This window comes from Podarcis filfolensis (assembly GCF_964270895.1).
Source record: "Podarcis filfolensis genome assembly, chromosome: 3".
Lineage (NCBI taxonomy): Eukaryota > Metazoa > Chordata > Lepidosauria > Squamata > Lacertidae > Podarcis > Podarcis filfolensis.
In genome coordinates, this window is record NC_139606.1 from 17,426,591 (window position 1) to 17,442,019 (window position 15,429).

General features: G+C 43.2%; 1 protein-coding gene across 1 annotated transcript in view; it reads left to right on the forward strand.

Moving 5' to 3' along the window:
- The window catches only part of PCSK2 (proprotein convertase subtilisin/kexin type 2), a 135,785-nt gene that overhangs the window by 106,210 nt on the left and 14,146 nt on the right, over positions 1–15,429 (forward strand). Inside the window, exons 7-8 of the mRNA XM_083607280.1 lie at positions 4,134–4,222; positions 7,845–8,020. Coding sequence (XP_083463406.1) covers positions 4,134–4,222; positions 7,845–8,020 — 265 coding nt within the window. The remainder of the gene's footprint in view (positions 1–4,133; positions 4,223–7,844; positions 8,021–15,429) is intronic.

Below are 15,429 nucleotides of genomic sequence, written 5' to 3' on the forward strand. Positions count from 1 at the left end.
ATTTTGCGGTATCATTCTTGGTTTTTTATTTTTTTAAAAAATGTATCTAAAAGTACGTATTTTGGATGGCATGTGCATTTTATGGAAAATACATTTTGAAATAATGCACTTTTGGAGCATTTTCTTTCTTTCAAGATTGCAGTTGCTGTGGCAACTGGACTTAAACGAATGCAGATTCAAAATGGTGATGAAGGTGTTCCAAGCAAACTCCCAGTTCTCATGATTCTTCCCTTCCAAAAAGAAAAGGAGGATGCGGAAGATCAAGAGCATGAAATGGTTGCACAATTGGGCACCCATGTGGAGAGCGCATGCCTAATGTGACATTATTGGCATGATGAAAGTTCTTCTGCACAGTGACCTTTGCTGTCTTAGAGAATGAGTGAAGAACCAGGCTTCTTTCAGCCAAAGTTAAGCGCTGTTCAGGCACATAGGCACATTAATTTCTGGCCAAAAGGTTTGTGCAAATGATCAACTCTCTCAGTGGAATTATTTTTAATGCTTCGCTTTGGCTGGATTGTGTCCAAAGTAAGGAAAAGGAAATTGTGGTTCAGCTCACATTTTGATGCAAATGGACCTCCTTCATAAACCGAAATGCAACTATCCTTCAGAATCGCCGTTTCCCCAAATTTCATGATCTTAGGGAGATGTTTGTGACACAGTTCATTCCCAGGGTGACACATTGCAATTCCATGTACATATGTACATTCACACCTTCCTGCAGTTGCTCTTGAGAATGACTGATGTGTCGGCACATTCTCGTTAGTACTTGTGCCATTTCTGCCAGAAGCATAGGATAACATGGAAGTTTTCATATATTTGCAGATGAGATGACACCTGACATTTAGCTAATGTGCTGTAATTAATTAGTGAAGAGTTGCACAACTCTGGGACTTCAAAGATCCTTGGGCTTCTGCATTTCTATTATATGCCCTAATTCAGCAAATTAGATGTCTAGGAGAGACGTCTGCAACAGCACATGCAAGAAATACACTTACGCTTAGTTACTGATTTCCGTTTTAGTTCAGAAGCTCATATTCATCTAGCAATGAGACAGATTTCGGCTTGGACTAGATTTCTGCATGCTCATCAAGACTTGCACTTGTCCCTTGCATAGAAAGCATGGGTCCAAGTAGTTTTTTCCCTTGTTCCACACTTTCTAGGCACGGGTGTGAGTGGTTTCCCCCAGGAAAACCCGCTCTTTAGTGATAAATCAGAGCACACGTCAATCTGCAAAAAACCCTGATTGTCATTTGCTCCAATTCAGCAGTAAAAATCAGGTTTTCACAAGGAAAACAGTGGGCAAGGACAAATCTGGATGAGCCCTGGATTGATCCTGCACATGATTTTATATATATATATATATATATATATATATATATATATATATATATATATTAATGCTTTGTTTAAACAAAACAAGAAATAAAAGCATACAGAAGAATTATCCATAAAGACAAAAAGTGAAAAAATAAATAGGTAAGATTTATTACATTACATTACCATACATTCTTCTTGGATATCTATTGACTTCCTGTCACCCCACCATGTGTCCAGCCCATGATTATAACAGCAGATTCCTCATGTCACATGACAATCTGTTTTGATCATTTCAAAATACAGCAGACATGTGGCATGTTTGCAGGAGCAGCTCACCTGCTGGGGCATCACTGCCACTTACAGGGGGGATGGCAAGGTGCCAGCAAGGCTGGGCACTGTGCAGGTACGCCAGTGGGAGATTGGCTCTGCTGGTGTGCTGGCACAGTCCCAAATTTGTCACCCTCTCGCTCCTCCTGTTAAAGGCAGTGATGCCGCTGCTGGCTGGCTGTTGTTGTTGGTTCCATGCCGCCAGGCAAGCTACCTCAGGCTGTTTGAGAAACACAGGTTAAAGGGCCCTTGGGGAATACGGAATGATCTGCATGGTCCTTTAGCTCTTAGCCTTTGTTTACAGCCTGCCTTATCTGTACAAAGCACAGAATTGCTCATATGGAGCTCCTAACAAATTTATGTTCAGGTATTGAGCCAGTCCTTGCCCACTTGGGTAGGTGGAATCAGAAAGGTGTGGAAAAGGATGGGCAAGCATCTCACCAGTCTAACTTGTTCTGCACCTGACCCCCTTGTGGGACGCAGGTGGTGTTGTGGTCTAAACCACTGAGCCTCTTGGGCTTGCTGATCGGAAGGTCAGTGGTTTGAATCTGTGCGACGGGGTGAGATCCCATTGCTCTGTCCCAGTTCCTGACAACCTAGCAGTTCGAAAGCACACCAGTGCATGTAAATAAATAGGTACCGCTTCGGTGGGAAGGAAAACAGTGTTTCCGTGCACTCTGGCACTCGTTGCGCCAGAAGTGCCAGAAGCAGTTTAGTAATGCTGGCCATATTATTATTATTATTATTATTATTATTATTATTATTATTATTATTATTATATTATTATTATTATTATTATTATTATTATTATTATTATTTCAACTTCTACACAGCCTTATACCCGGAGGTCTCTGGGTGGTTCACAACAAGGCCACAACATATGAAATCAAACCAAAAGCAGTAACCCAATAACCCCCTCCCCAACAAACCCCCACCACATTCTAAAAGGGTGTTGGATGTCCATAAGATCAGCCAAAGGCCTGGTTAAAAATGAAAGTTTTTGCCTGGAGCCTAAGGGTGTATAATGAAGGCACCAGGCAAACTTCCCAGGGGAGAGCATTCCACAGATGGGGAGCCACTGCAGAGAAGGCCTAGTCTCATGTTGCCACCTTCGGGATCTCTCAAGGAGGAGGCACACAAGGGGGGCCTCAGAAGATGATCTCAGTGTCCAGGGAGGTTCATATGGAAAGAGGTGGTCCTTGAGGTCCTTGACCCGGAAAGCTGTCTGTGGACAAACGCCAGCTCCCTCGGCCTGAAAGTGAGATGAGCGCCACAACCCCATAGTTGCCTTTGACTAGACTTAACTGCCCAGTTGTCCTTTACCTTTTTACCTATCCCATTTACCCTTGGCTTACATTTAACTTCTTCAGATAAGTGTGCATGCACACGAAAGCTCATACCAAGAACTAACTTAGTTGGTCTTTAAGGTGCTACTGGAAGAAATTTTTTTTTTGTTTCTTCAGATAAAGTTAGACACAACCTCCAGTCTCCTCAAGCCCAGCCCATGTCAAGGAAATAAACAACTATCTGACTTTTAGAAGACATCTGAAGGCAACCCTGTAGCGGCGAATTTTTAATGTCCATCGTTTTACCATTTTTATGTGCTGTAAGCCACCCAGAGTGGCTGGGGAAACCCAGCCAGATGAGTGGGATATTAATAATAATAATAATAATAATAATAATAATAATAGTTTATTTAGGAAAGTAATGGGGAAGTGTACTGAAAAATGTGGGACGAAGGAATAATTAACAAGAAGACATGCAAACACCCCACAAGAAAATCAGCATGAACTCTCATTGTCATACAACTGCCCTGTAAACCTATCAGAATTAATGTTTGATTAAGACTGGATGTAGCCTAACCTTGCTGTAAATTTTGTGCATACTGAATAGATGGCTCGTCTGGGGGAGACGAAGATCATCTGAGATGTCAGCAGCTTTCCTGCCCTAGGATCTATAGAAGATGATAGGCAATAGTATAACCTGTGTTATGCATAACAGGCAGTCCACAGATGCTAGACTGCAGATGCCTAGCAACATAGAAGCCTCTCCAACAGTTCTTTAATAGAGTTACCATAAAGCCCGGTGCTGTCAGGGGAAATTTCTCCTGCAAAACAAAATAGGAAAAAGCTGGATTGGCCCTTGCCCCGTTGCTTCGTTGGAAGGTGAAAAAGCACATACATTTTCTAGAAACCAAAGCAGAGTAAAACAAAGCAAGCAGCCAGAAACAGACAAGTGTACTTGTTTCATTACCGTAGCAAAGTTTTCATTATAGAATGGGTGAGATGCAGTGGGGTCAGTTTGCAAGTGCCCTCACTGTGCTCAGTCCAAATGTGCATCATGATCTCTGGGCTCCAGGAAACACAACAAAAAAGTCATTTTCTTGATTGTTGTTTGATTTAAAAATCTTTACCCAGTGCCTTTGCAAGCTTTTGTGGATTCTGATGCTAATATAAAGCCTTGACTGGAATCTCTGTCTTTCTCCACAGTCATGGAACCAGATGTGCTGGGGAAGTATCTGCTGCAGCAAACAACAATATCTGTGGTGTTGGAGTGGCATATAATTCAAAAGTGGCAGGTATGGGATAAATCAGGGAACACACAATTGAGGTTGCTCTCAGAGGCAAAACTGCCATTTTATCTAAAAACGGGGCAAGGAGCAGATATGTGACTCTTCTGAGGTGTGGAGATCAAACCAGGGGCATGAAAGGAACTACAGGATGGGAGGTGATGGTGTCTTCAGAATTGGGTGGAAAGTGAGAAAAGTGCTTAGCACTCACAATATGTGAGAGGAGGAGGAAGGTGCAAGAGGGTACCATTGGGGGCGGCTTGTGTGTATAAAAAGGAGCGGGAGGGGGGCATGGATGTGAAAGTGAAAACAGGGCTGCAAAGCAGAACTAAACAATAGAAAAGAGAACTGCTTTCAGAAACGTAGTTGGGAAGGTAAAAAACGAGGTGTGGTTTGGGAAAGGGAAACTAGGGTGTTCATGCCAGGGGGAATCGCGGAGGGTTGGTGAATGGAGCAGGGGTGTGTGTATGTGTACACAACATAGCTAGCTGTTTCAGTCTTCATGCCAGTTTTTCCATCCTGCACTTCCTTCCTCCCAAGATACATGCAGGGCCGTCTTACACATAGGTGATAGGGGTGCTGGGCACCTGGGCGCTGGGCTCTCAGGGGCGCCAGGCTGAGAGTCCGGGGCCCGAGAGTTGAGTCCGGGGAAGAGCCCGCCTGTCGGTCGGAGTGCCATGGCAGGCTGGCCAGGCCTGCCCTCCTGCGCACCTGGGACTGGGCAACCTGGGGGGGGGGGGAATGCCGGGCAGATCTTTGCACCCAAGCGCCGCATATGCTTAAAACAGGCCTGAATACGTGAAAACCATATGTCTTTCTCTCTTATTGCACATAATTGCTCAAAGTGACAGACGTCTCTCATTGTTACTCGAAAGATGCAGCCTGATTAATACCTTGCAAAGTTTCTCTAGAAGCCTCACCTTGCCTGCCCCAGCCAGCTAGGACCATAGTAAGGGATGATGGGAGTTGTTGTCCAACAATTTCTGGGAGGTTGCAAGTTTCTCTTCTGTAAACCAGGTTTCTCCATCTCGCCAGTAGCAGTTTGTGGAACCGAGTGGTGGTATTGTCTCTCACTGTGGAGTCGAGTTGTGTGGCACACCTACCTCAGACGTAGGCCCTCACTGCTTTAAAATGCATCCAAAACAAATAGCTTTGGGATTCAATTATTGGCAGGCATCTTTCACCAAGAATGGAGATAGTAGCTCAGTGGTAGAGAATTTGCTTTGAACCCTGGCATCTCCAGGTAGGGCCCTTGGCTGTAACCCTGGAAGACTGCTGCCAATAAATGCAGTTAGCTGTTTCCTATTTTATTTATAAAGTACAGCTCCATTTGCCCCTTTGATGGAGCGATAATGTGTCAGGCGGAAATGACTGCAGCCACATACAAGCCCACCATTTAGCAAACCAGGCTATTGTTGAGGACTACAGCACCATCAAGTGGCCAGCTAAAATCCGAAAAAGAAACATTTTTCCAAGGCAGTTTCGGGATGGTAGCAAATGATTCGCCCTCTTTCCAGTCAGACCTTTACCAGTAATGGTAAAAGCTTGCAGTGAGCTCTTGAAGGAAGCTGGAAAGGCTCATTTCAAAGGGAAGAGGGCGGCAAAAGAGCTGGAACCCCTTTAGGAAGTGAGCACAGCAGAGGGACAGTTTGAGTGGAACCTTCTTTCTGATGTGCTGCTACATGCGGGTAGGTTTCTAGGTAAGAGAACCTCCACTTATCGAGTCTGAAATGGTATACATAGCTGTTTTGTACTGAGTAGAATAGGATCCAAAATGCAGCAGTCTGATTAGTCCTAGAACAATAGGATTCAGAATGCAGGAGTTTGATTGGTCCTAGAACAATGCAGCAGTCTGATTTGTCCGCAGGAGCCACCCAATCCAGCTCCAGGTGGAAGTGAATCCACAACCCGATTGGCCTACAGGAGAATCCTGGAATTAGCCAATCAGGTGCAGCCCATTGTGTAAATAATGTATATAAAGCAGATATTTTGGGGAAACTTTCATTCCTCCTTACCACTATGAGCTGAATAAAGAGCATGAAATCCACTCTCGACTCCGAGTATATTTCAATAGCCCAGAATCCTGTCACCGTGGTGCATTGACTGCTTCTACATCGATCAGTTCAATGAGTTAAAAGCATGACAGTAGACAGCTAGGAAGCTGGGCTCTTTCCAATTCCATCCTCAAGTTGAATGGGCTTCCCTGCATTTCAGATCATATGCTCAGTCTAACAATTTCAACAGAGACCATCTCCTTTCCAACTTTATACATATCTACATGATGCTGATCTACTGTTACTGCTGTAATCGATCTGAAGTAAAATATGTGCATCAAAATAGTTTTTTAAAAAATACAGAACATTCTAGGCAGAGCAATCCAAACATCCCATCTGCCATGCTAGGGGGTGGATGAGGTGCCTGGATCTGCCAGCCTCTGCCAGCAGGGGACCAGCAAGGGAGCCCTCCCTGTGAGGAACTCCCCAATTTGCCCACCCAAGGGCAGGCAGAAGCTGCCTCCAGCAATATCTGTCCCAGCAGCCAGAGTAGCCAGTGGGAAACAAATGGGTGTGTGTGGTTTCTCCCTCCCTCCCTCCCTCCCTCCCTCCCTCCCTCCCTCTCTCTCTCTCTCTCTCTCTCTCTCTCTCTGTGTGTGTGTGTGTAACTAGCACAAAGATCCAATGGATCTTGAGCTAACTCTGCTTAGACATTTGACAGCAATAAGCCCAATCTGATCCTTTTTATTTCTCCTATTATGTTTTATTGTAATTTTGCTGGTGTCAGCTGCCCTGAGCCCAGCTCTGGCCGGGGAAGGCGGGGTATAAATGAAATTATTATTATTAATAATAATAATAATAATAATAATAATAATAATAATATCCTCTTTCCTACACCAGCCTAGGATCTTCCATAGCAAAGAAGCATTTTCCCCTCCCCACATTGCACCCCACACCAACTGCCTAAATAGTGCAGTGATGGGCCTGTGGATGGAACCATGGCTATACTGCTCCATTAAGGACATGGGTGGCGCTGTGGTCTAAACCACTGAGCCTAGGGCTTGCCGATCGGAAGGTTAGCGGTTTGAATCCCTGTGACGGAGTGAGCTCCCGTTGCTCTGTCCCAGCTCCTGCCAACCTAGCAGTTCAAAAGCACACCAGTGCAAGTAGATAAATAGGTACCGCTGTGGCAGGAAGGTAAACGGTGTTTCCGTGCGCTCTGGTTTCCGTCACGGTGTTCTATTGCACCAGAAGCAGTTTAGTCATGCTGGCGACATGACCCGAAAAGCTGTCTGTGGACAAACGCCGGCTCCCTTAGCCTGAAGTGAGATGAGCACTGCACCCCATAGTTGCCTTTGACTGGACTTAACTGCCCAGGGATCCTTTACATTTACCTTACCTTCCATTAAGACCCAGCCAGGCTTTTGGATTACCTTTTTTTAATTGCCAAGCTTTGCATTCAGAAAATTGAGAACTAAATCCTGCCTCTGCCAATGTTGTGTATGAGATCATGTTTTGTGAAAGACAATGCAGATCCAAGTTTGGTGTTCAGGGTTTACACGTGTCAAAAGACCTTAGTGACCTTGAGACCTGTTTCCTCCACTCATTGTCCACATTTACGTTGCTTAAATCCACAGGCATCCGAATGCTGGATCAGCCGTTCATGACAGACATCATAGAAGCTTCCTCGATCAGCCACATGCCTCAAATAATAGATATTTACAGTGCCAGCTGGGGCCCCACTGATAATGGTAAGACTGTGGATGGACCAAGAGAGCTCACCTTACAAGCCATGGCAGATGGTGTGAATAAGGTAATGTGTCTGGTTTAAAACAGTTTTATCATGTCCCTGTGATGTCTGACCTTTTGTGATCAAAAGAGCTCAAACAGGACAAAGCATCAGCAGGGAAGGTCCTTATAATCAATTCACTAACAGAGAAGATCAAACCTGGAACTGTGTTTGAGCTTATATATCACTAAATTGGCTGAAGGATCTTCCCTACTTAATTCTATATTCCATTTAAGTCTATGCCACTGAGAGAGAGGGAGAGGGAGAGAGATTGCCGTTGCTGCTCCAAATAAACCCAACCCTCAGAATTCCTGAGAATTTTTGCTCCACTAATTTGGTTAGTGATTTTTCTATTTTCCCTTTCACCCATCCCTCTTCACTGCAATTGCCATCACAAGGGTAACCAAAATGACGTTAGATTGATTAACTTGCCTGCTTAGTGTTAAAACAAGTGCTACGTTAATAGCACAGTTAGCAATTACATCAAAATATTAAAATACCAGGAACAGGACCCCTAATTTGCATTAAGATTGCAACACACAGGGAGGGGAAGTTTAACCCTTCACACCACCACCATGAATGACAGCACTGGGAGGAAAGCTCCCATGGGCACATATGAGGGGGAAAGCTCCCATAGGTGCAAATGGGAACTTTTTGTAATTCTAATTTCCACACAAGAGGAACTTTGCCTGCTTTATGTGCTCCTAATGAAAACTGGGTGGGGCAGGGACTGTGCCTGGCATCATCATCATCATCATCATCATCATTATTATTATTATGAGATATGGTTGCTAATCATGGTATTCTGGTTTGGTCCTTAGGATGCTGTTAAGAGTAGCTTCTCTCCCTGCAATTGTCACAGTGATAGTATATCAACTTATTTAGGCTGCACAGTAAATCTAGGGAGATCTAGCAGAACTGTTGTACAATTGCTCATTTTCCACCCAAATAATTACTTTTTATTGTCTGTGATGATTTCTCACTAAAAACCTTTTCACATCTTTTCTGGTGAACTTACCCTGCTAATAATATCCAAGCATGGCAGAAATATATTTAATAGCTCGGCCCTAATGAGTCGTAAATCTTAGCCCATTCCATGCTCCTTGCTGATCTCATGTGGTGTTTTGTACTGGCACAGCCTACAATGGCATGAGGAGGACAAAGGAGGTGTCAGGGATGAAGCATAGGGAACTTCCACAGTGTGAACCTCCCCAAGCCGCTTGTTGCAAATTGTATTAAAAGGCAAGCTAGTCTAAACCTTTCTGGATTCCAGTCCATTCTGAAAGAGCTTTACTCAGCAACTTTTGGATTACAAAGATTGTGTGCAGGATTCCATAGAAAAGACCATTTCAATCCTCTCGTCTTGTCCTCCCATTTTGTGGAACATACAGGCAACTGTTTGAGTAGGGCTCAACATTGTCTGGAATACAAACTAGTCAACTGAAATCCGTTATGATTCTTGTGACCTGTTCTGGCAGCCAAATCAAACATGGGAAGGTCTTCCATTACAGTTGTACCTTGGTTCTCAAACGCCTTGGTACTCAAACGTTTTGGTTCCCAAATGCCGAAAACCCAAAAGTAAGTGTTTTCAAACACTTTTTGGAAACCTAACGTCTGACGTGGCTTCCATTTGAATGCAGGAAGCTCCTGCAACCAATTGAAAGCCGTGCCTTGGTTTTTGAATGGTATCGGGAGTAGAACAGACTTCCGGAATGGGTTAAGTTCGAGAACCAAGGTACAACTGTATCCTGTTCATGAACAGCCAGAAAGGTGGGGCTGCGATGTGCCCAGCTCAACCCCAGGGTGGGAATGACACCCCTGGTTATGAATCTTTTGAATGACAAATGTGGGACTTCTTTAAACTATTGTTGTTGAGTTGACATCGGTCTGTCTCGAGAAAATGGAGTTCACTTCCATGGGTGAAGTCACACCGCTGGAGAATCACAGCACTTGCCGTGGCTGTAGAGACCGGTAACCCGTAACGGTTTCCTCCAGTGTTGTTTCTTTGCTGCATTTGCAGCACCAAAGTGACCTCTCTGGGGTGCTGGCCTAGGCAGTGTGTATGGAGGTCCTGGGCTGCCAGATGACAAGACCCCCACCCTCAGCTTCACTGATGTGGTCCAAAGGAAGGTAGAGCAATGCATTTGGCATCACTGAGCTTCAGAAGTTTCTGCAAGGAGGTTTAAATGACAGCATCCTGTTGAATGGTCACTTTAAAATGTGAAGGTTCATTATTGTTTCACAAGTTGTGTATGTCTTTAAGGGCCAGGGCAAATAACGAGACCCAGTCTTACAGCTGTGAAACATAGCAGGTGCTGCTAGGTTGTGTTAATTAAGCTGTGTCAGCAATTGGATATAGTGTATAAAGAGCAGCACCTAGCTCTCCCTTTACCCTGGGGGATGGGTTGGTGGTTGGGTCATGGGTCATGTTTGTTGTTGTTATCTTTAGTGTAAAAGGAGTTTTTGTTTTGTTATTAAAACCTTGTTAAAGTTATTTTTGAGTTCCTTGTTATGCATGGTCTCCCCAGCAAGCTCTCTACAGCGCTACTAAACTGCAAATAGCCAACACATCCAACTGTCTTAAGGACTCCACTCTGGATTTGTGTAGGATTTACTCCTAAGCATTTTCTTCTTAAAAAAGGGAACTATGACTATATATATTTTTCCCCGGATGCTCTTGTCTTCTGTTTTGTTGTATTTTCTGCCTTTCGCTTATGCACAGAAACATCCAAGCCTTTCTTTTCTTTGGAAAGCTCTCAGTGGTTGCTGCTAAAGTCAGATAATTAGCACCCCTGCTACGATGTTCCATTTCAAAGCTTCAGCAGTACTAACCTGGCAAAAAAAAGGGGGGCAGGATATTAAAGACAGAAAGCACAACCTGCAAAATATTCTCAGTTTTGTAGCAGTCTCATAGATGGAGATCATAATTCTTTATCTCAAAATAATCATATATCTGGAAAAGTCAGCTATCAAGATAATAACATCTCAATAATAACTGCAGTAACCTGTGAGGTTTGAAATGTTGGCTGAGATGTGGTGGTCTTGTAGTAAGGTTAAAGCTTACTGGGAAATGATATACAATGAATTGAAAAGGATATTCAAAATAACTTTTATTTTTTTAAAAAACCCAGAAGCTTTTCTTTGGGGAATTATAGGGACAGAACTACGTAATTGTATAGAAATTTATTTACATATGCTGGCTACTATAAAGCAAGAATGCTACTTGCCCCAAAGTGGAAAGAAGCAGAAGTCCCAGTAAAGGAAGAAAAACTTATGGAATATGCATAAATGGCCAAACTTACCGGAAGAATAAGAAATCAAGATAACAAACTTTTTATAAAAGAATGGAAATGGCTTATTGAATATTTACAAATAAATTGTAAACAGATAAGAACATTGGCAGGATTATTGTAATAATCTGCAGTTTCATAAGAGTATATATTTAAAGATGGATAAATGAGCAAATTAAGTTAATTTGAATATGCAGAAGATATTAAAAATAAATTTAAGAAACCGCAGAAAGAGAGGGAGGGAAGTCAAGTTTTGAAATGTCAGAATGATTGTAAAATCAATGAAATGTATAAATATGAAAAATATAAATGAAAAGTTTTCAAAAAGAAAAGAAAGAAATGTTGGCTGAGGAAGGGGTGTTCAGATATTAGTTTTGAAGTTTTCTACCCCTTCAGAATAGTTTTTGGACTAGATAACAACCATCCAGCCCCAGTCCGAAATGGATCAAAAAAGTATGATTTTTAAATTTTATTTTCTTCTTACAGTCATATCTCACCTTTCCTCTAAGGAGCTCAAGCTGTCATGCATGTTTCTCAACCTCCCCATATCCTCACAATATCCTTTGTAAGGTATGTTAGGCCGGGAGACTCTGACTGGCTTAGTGAGCTTCATGACTCAGACTCCCAGGTCCAAGTCAGTTTACTGCCCATTCACTCACTTTTTAGAGGCCCCATTGGAATTCTTCACAATCTCTCATTGTGATTTCTTTGCAACTCTGAACAATTTAGTATTCTCAGCAAACTTGCCCACCTCACTGCTCACCCAATTAAAAAACCAAATACCAGTTCTTGCGGGACGCGGGTGGCGCTGTGGGTAAAACCTCAGCGCCTAGGACTTGCCGATTGCATGGTCGGCGGTTCGAATCCCCGCGGTGGGGTGAGCTCCCATTGTTCGGTCCCAGCTCCTGCCCACCTAGCAGTTCGAAAGCACCCTTAAGTGCAAGTAGATAAATAGGTACCACTTTATAGTGGGAAGGTAAACGGCGTTTCCGTGTGCTGTGCTGGTGCTGGCTCGCCAGAGCAGCTTCGTCACGCTGGCCACGTGACCCGGAAGTGTCTGCGGACAGCGCTGGCTCCCGGCCTCTAGAGTGAGATGAGCGCACAACCCTAGAGTCTGTCAAGACTGGCCCGTACGGGCAGGGGTACCTTTACCTTTACCTTTACCTTTACCTTTACCTTTACCTTTACCTTTACCTTTACCTTTACCTTTACCAGTCCTTGAGGGGCTTCATTTTCTTCATCTCTCCATTCAGATAACTCTCCATTTATTCCTCCCCTCTGCTCCCTGCTGCTTAACTAATTCCTCTCCTATTCCTCCATTCCTGTTAAGCTTACTCAGGAGTCACTGGTGAGGTACCTTGTTGAAAGTCTGAGTACACTATGTCAACTGGATCACTTCCCTCTGCATGCTTGTTTATGAACCCAAAGAACAGGAGGGAACAGGAAACACAGAGAACTCTCTATATAAAGTATATAGCAGGCTGATAAATAACAGTTGCTGGGGGGAAGGCAGGATGGGGGGCAAATGCCATCAGTTTGTAGGATTCCCAAAATCATCTGGTTGGCCTCATTTGGGAGTAGATTGCTGGACTAGGTAGACCTCTGGATAATCCCACAAGTTCTTAGGATCTATACCTTACCATCTACGTATGATGTTGAATATGTTCGTCTGCATATGATAAAAGAATAGTCCTATTCTTTTTTTTGGAATCTAGCTTTGGTGGATTCACTTAGCATCCTTGGAGAAGAAAAATAATTGAAAACAAGTCTTTTTTGCACACTTTAGAAGTAGTGTATTTTTATGAAGTTTGTTTATTATTATTTTAAGAACCGTATCCCTTCACATTCTAATTTTATGTGATCCCCCCTCTTTCTTTCTCCCTCTCTGCATAGTTGAGATCTCTGTTACATGCATAATATAAATCCAATTAGGACTATTTTCAGAATAGGAAAGTAATTATTCTACAGAAATGTCATGGATCTTTAATATAACTCCAAAGTGAATAAACATTGGGGACTCTTCCTTTGCCAACCAGAGCTTGAATTTAATATACAAAGGTGATTAGTCATGAATACATAATGAGAACTGAAATGTTGGCTGAGCAAGAGAGGCACATCGGGAATGTTAATGCACTGCTAAATTGAAAATAATACTTCTCAGTATTCGAGAAGGGGCACAGAAGAAGCCAAGGTTCAGCCAAGTTGTGCTCCAGATATTTTGGACAGCTCCCATCATTCCTGGGTGTTGTGATCTAAAACAGACATAGGCAAACCCAGCCCTCCAGATGTTTTGAAACTACAATTCCCATCATCCCTGACCACTGGTCCTGTTAGCTAGGGATGATGGGAGTTGTAGTCCCAAAACATCTGGAGGGCTGAATTTGCCTATGCCTGATCTAAAACATCTATAGGACACCAAGTTAGAGGAGGATGCTCTGTAAGAATGAAGATAAACATGCCTTGGAAGCATGATTCTTCAACTTTGTTTCCATTTTAACGTTACACCCAAGATCTTTGAACTTGCTTATATTGTCTTGGTTTATATATTTGTGGCTTCATGAACAGTGTTTATCCAGTTTCAACTTATCCTTGTTTAAAGGAGAAAAGTTCTCAACCAGCCAATTGCTGTGTGTGTGTGGTTGGCTTTTTATATCAGCAGGTTTTTCAAAAAGAAGTCACTCTTGGAAAAAGAACAAACTTTTTTTTACTAACGCTGTGGTCTGAACTTCATCACAATTTGCAATATGTCATCTGTACCTTCCTTCCTGCATTGCCAGTGAATGCTATATTGCTTCAGTAAGATGGCTGTGCCTAAGGCACAAAAAATTCTGCAAAGGTGGAAATTGCCTGGAGGGAAGTATTAAGAATTTATGTTCTAATCAAGGCATTGTAATTGGGTTCTCCAGTGGAAGGAAAAACCCAGGTGTTAAAAAATAAATGGCTGTTCTCATTTTCCTTTAGCTGCAGTTATGAGCAACTGGATTTGTCATTGTTAAAGGTGAACAGTGGGGAAATACGAGTAGCAATGTCATAGAACCATGCAAGTCACTGTATAAGTCACTGAGAAGCTAAGATTAAAATGAATTCAGACATCAGTTCTAAACCCACTCACCTGGGAGTAAGTGTCGTTGAACTCAATGCAGCTTCTCTGCACGTCAACCCAAGATTATTCATATTTTTTTCAAGTCCAGCGGCAGCCTAATGCAAGGTGTGACCAGAAAGTCTGGTGAATGGTCACAGAAATCGGACAGCGAGAAATATTTGAACATACATGCTTTATAGCAAGGGTCGGCAAACTTTTTCAGCAGGGGGCCGGTCCACTGTCCCTCAGACCTTGTGGGGGGCTAGACTATATTTTTTGGGGAAATGAACAAATTCCTATGACCCACAAATAACCGAGAGATGCATTTTAAATAAAAGCACACATTCTACTCATGTAAAAACACGCAGATTCCCAGACCGTCCGTGGGCTGGATTTAGAAGGCGATTGGGCCAGATCCAGCCCCTGGGCCTTAGTTTGCGTACCCATGCTTTACAGGCCTTCAAAGTTGGCCCCCTCTGATACAATGCGTGGTTGACAACGTTTGTAGAACTGTTGGAAACTTCTGGAGAAGTCCTCTTTTTGTACTGCTTTTGGTTCCCTCATCACAGCAGCTTGGACGTGTGAAATGTTGGAAAAGTCATGCCCTTTCAGTGCAGATTTCAGTTTTGGGAAAAAAAAAGAAATCCGGTGGGGCCAAATCGGGAGAATATGGAGGGTGGGACAACTCAGTAACCTCAGTGACGATTTCACGCAGAATATGCAATTCTTCCGCATCAATAACTTTGTCGACATTTGCCGCCGTTCTGCTCGTTGATGGTCTGCTCTGCCAGACCCAGAGTCATCTTCGATGGTTTGCCGTCCCTCACAGAAATGCTTAAACCACTCACACACTGTCTTTCGAATTACAGCTTCATCTCCTTTCCCAATTGTGAGCATTTTGTTGGTTTCCGATGCTGATGGTATGTTCAAATAATTCTTGCTGTCCGATTTCTGTGACCATTCACCGAGCTTTCCAGTCACACCTTGTATTTCTCTCCCATTTTAGGATCCTTCATTTACCTTATTGGTGATTGTTGACATCCCAGGTGTGCTGTTACAGC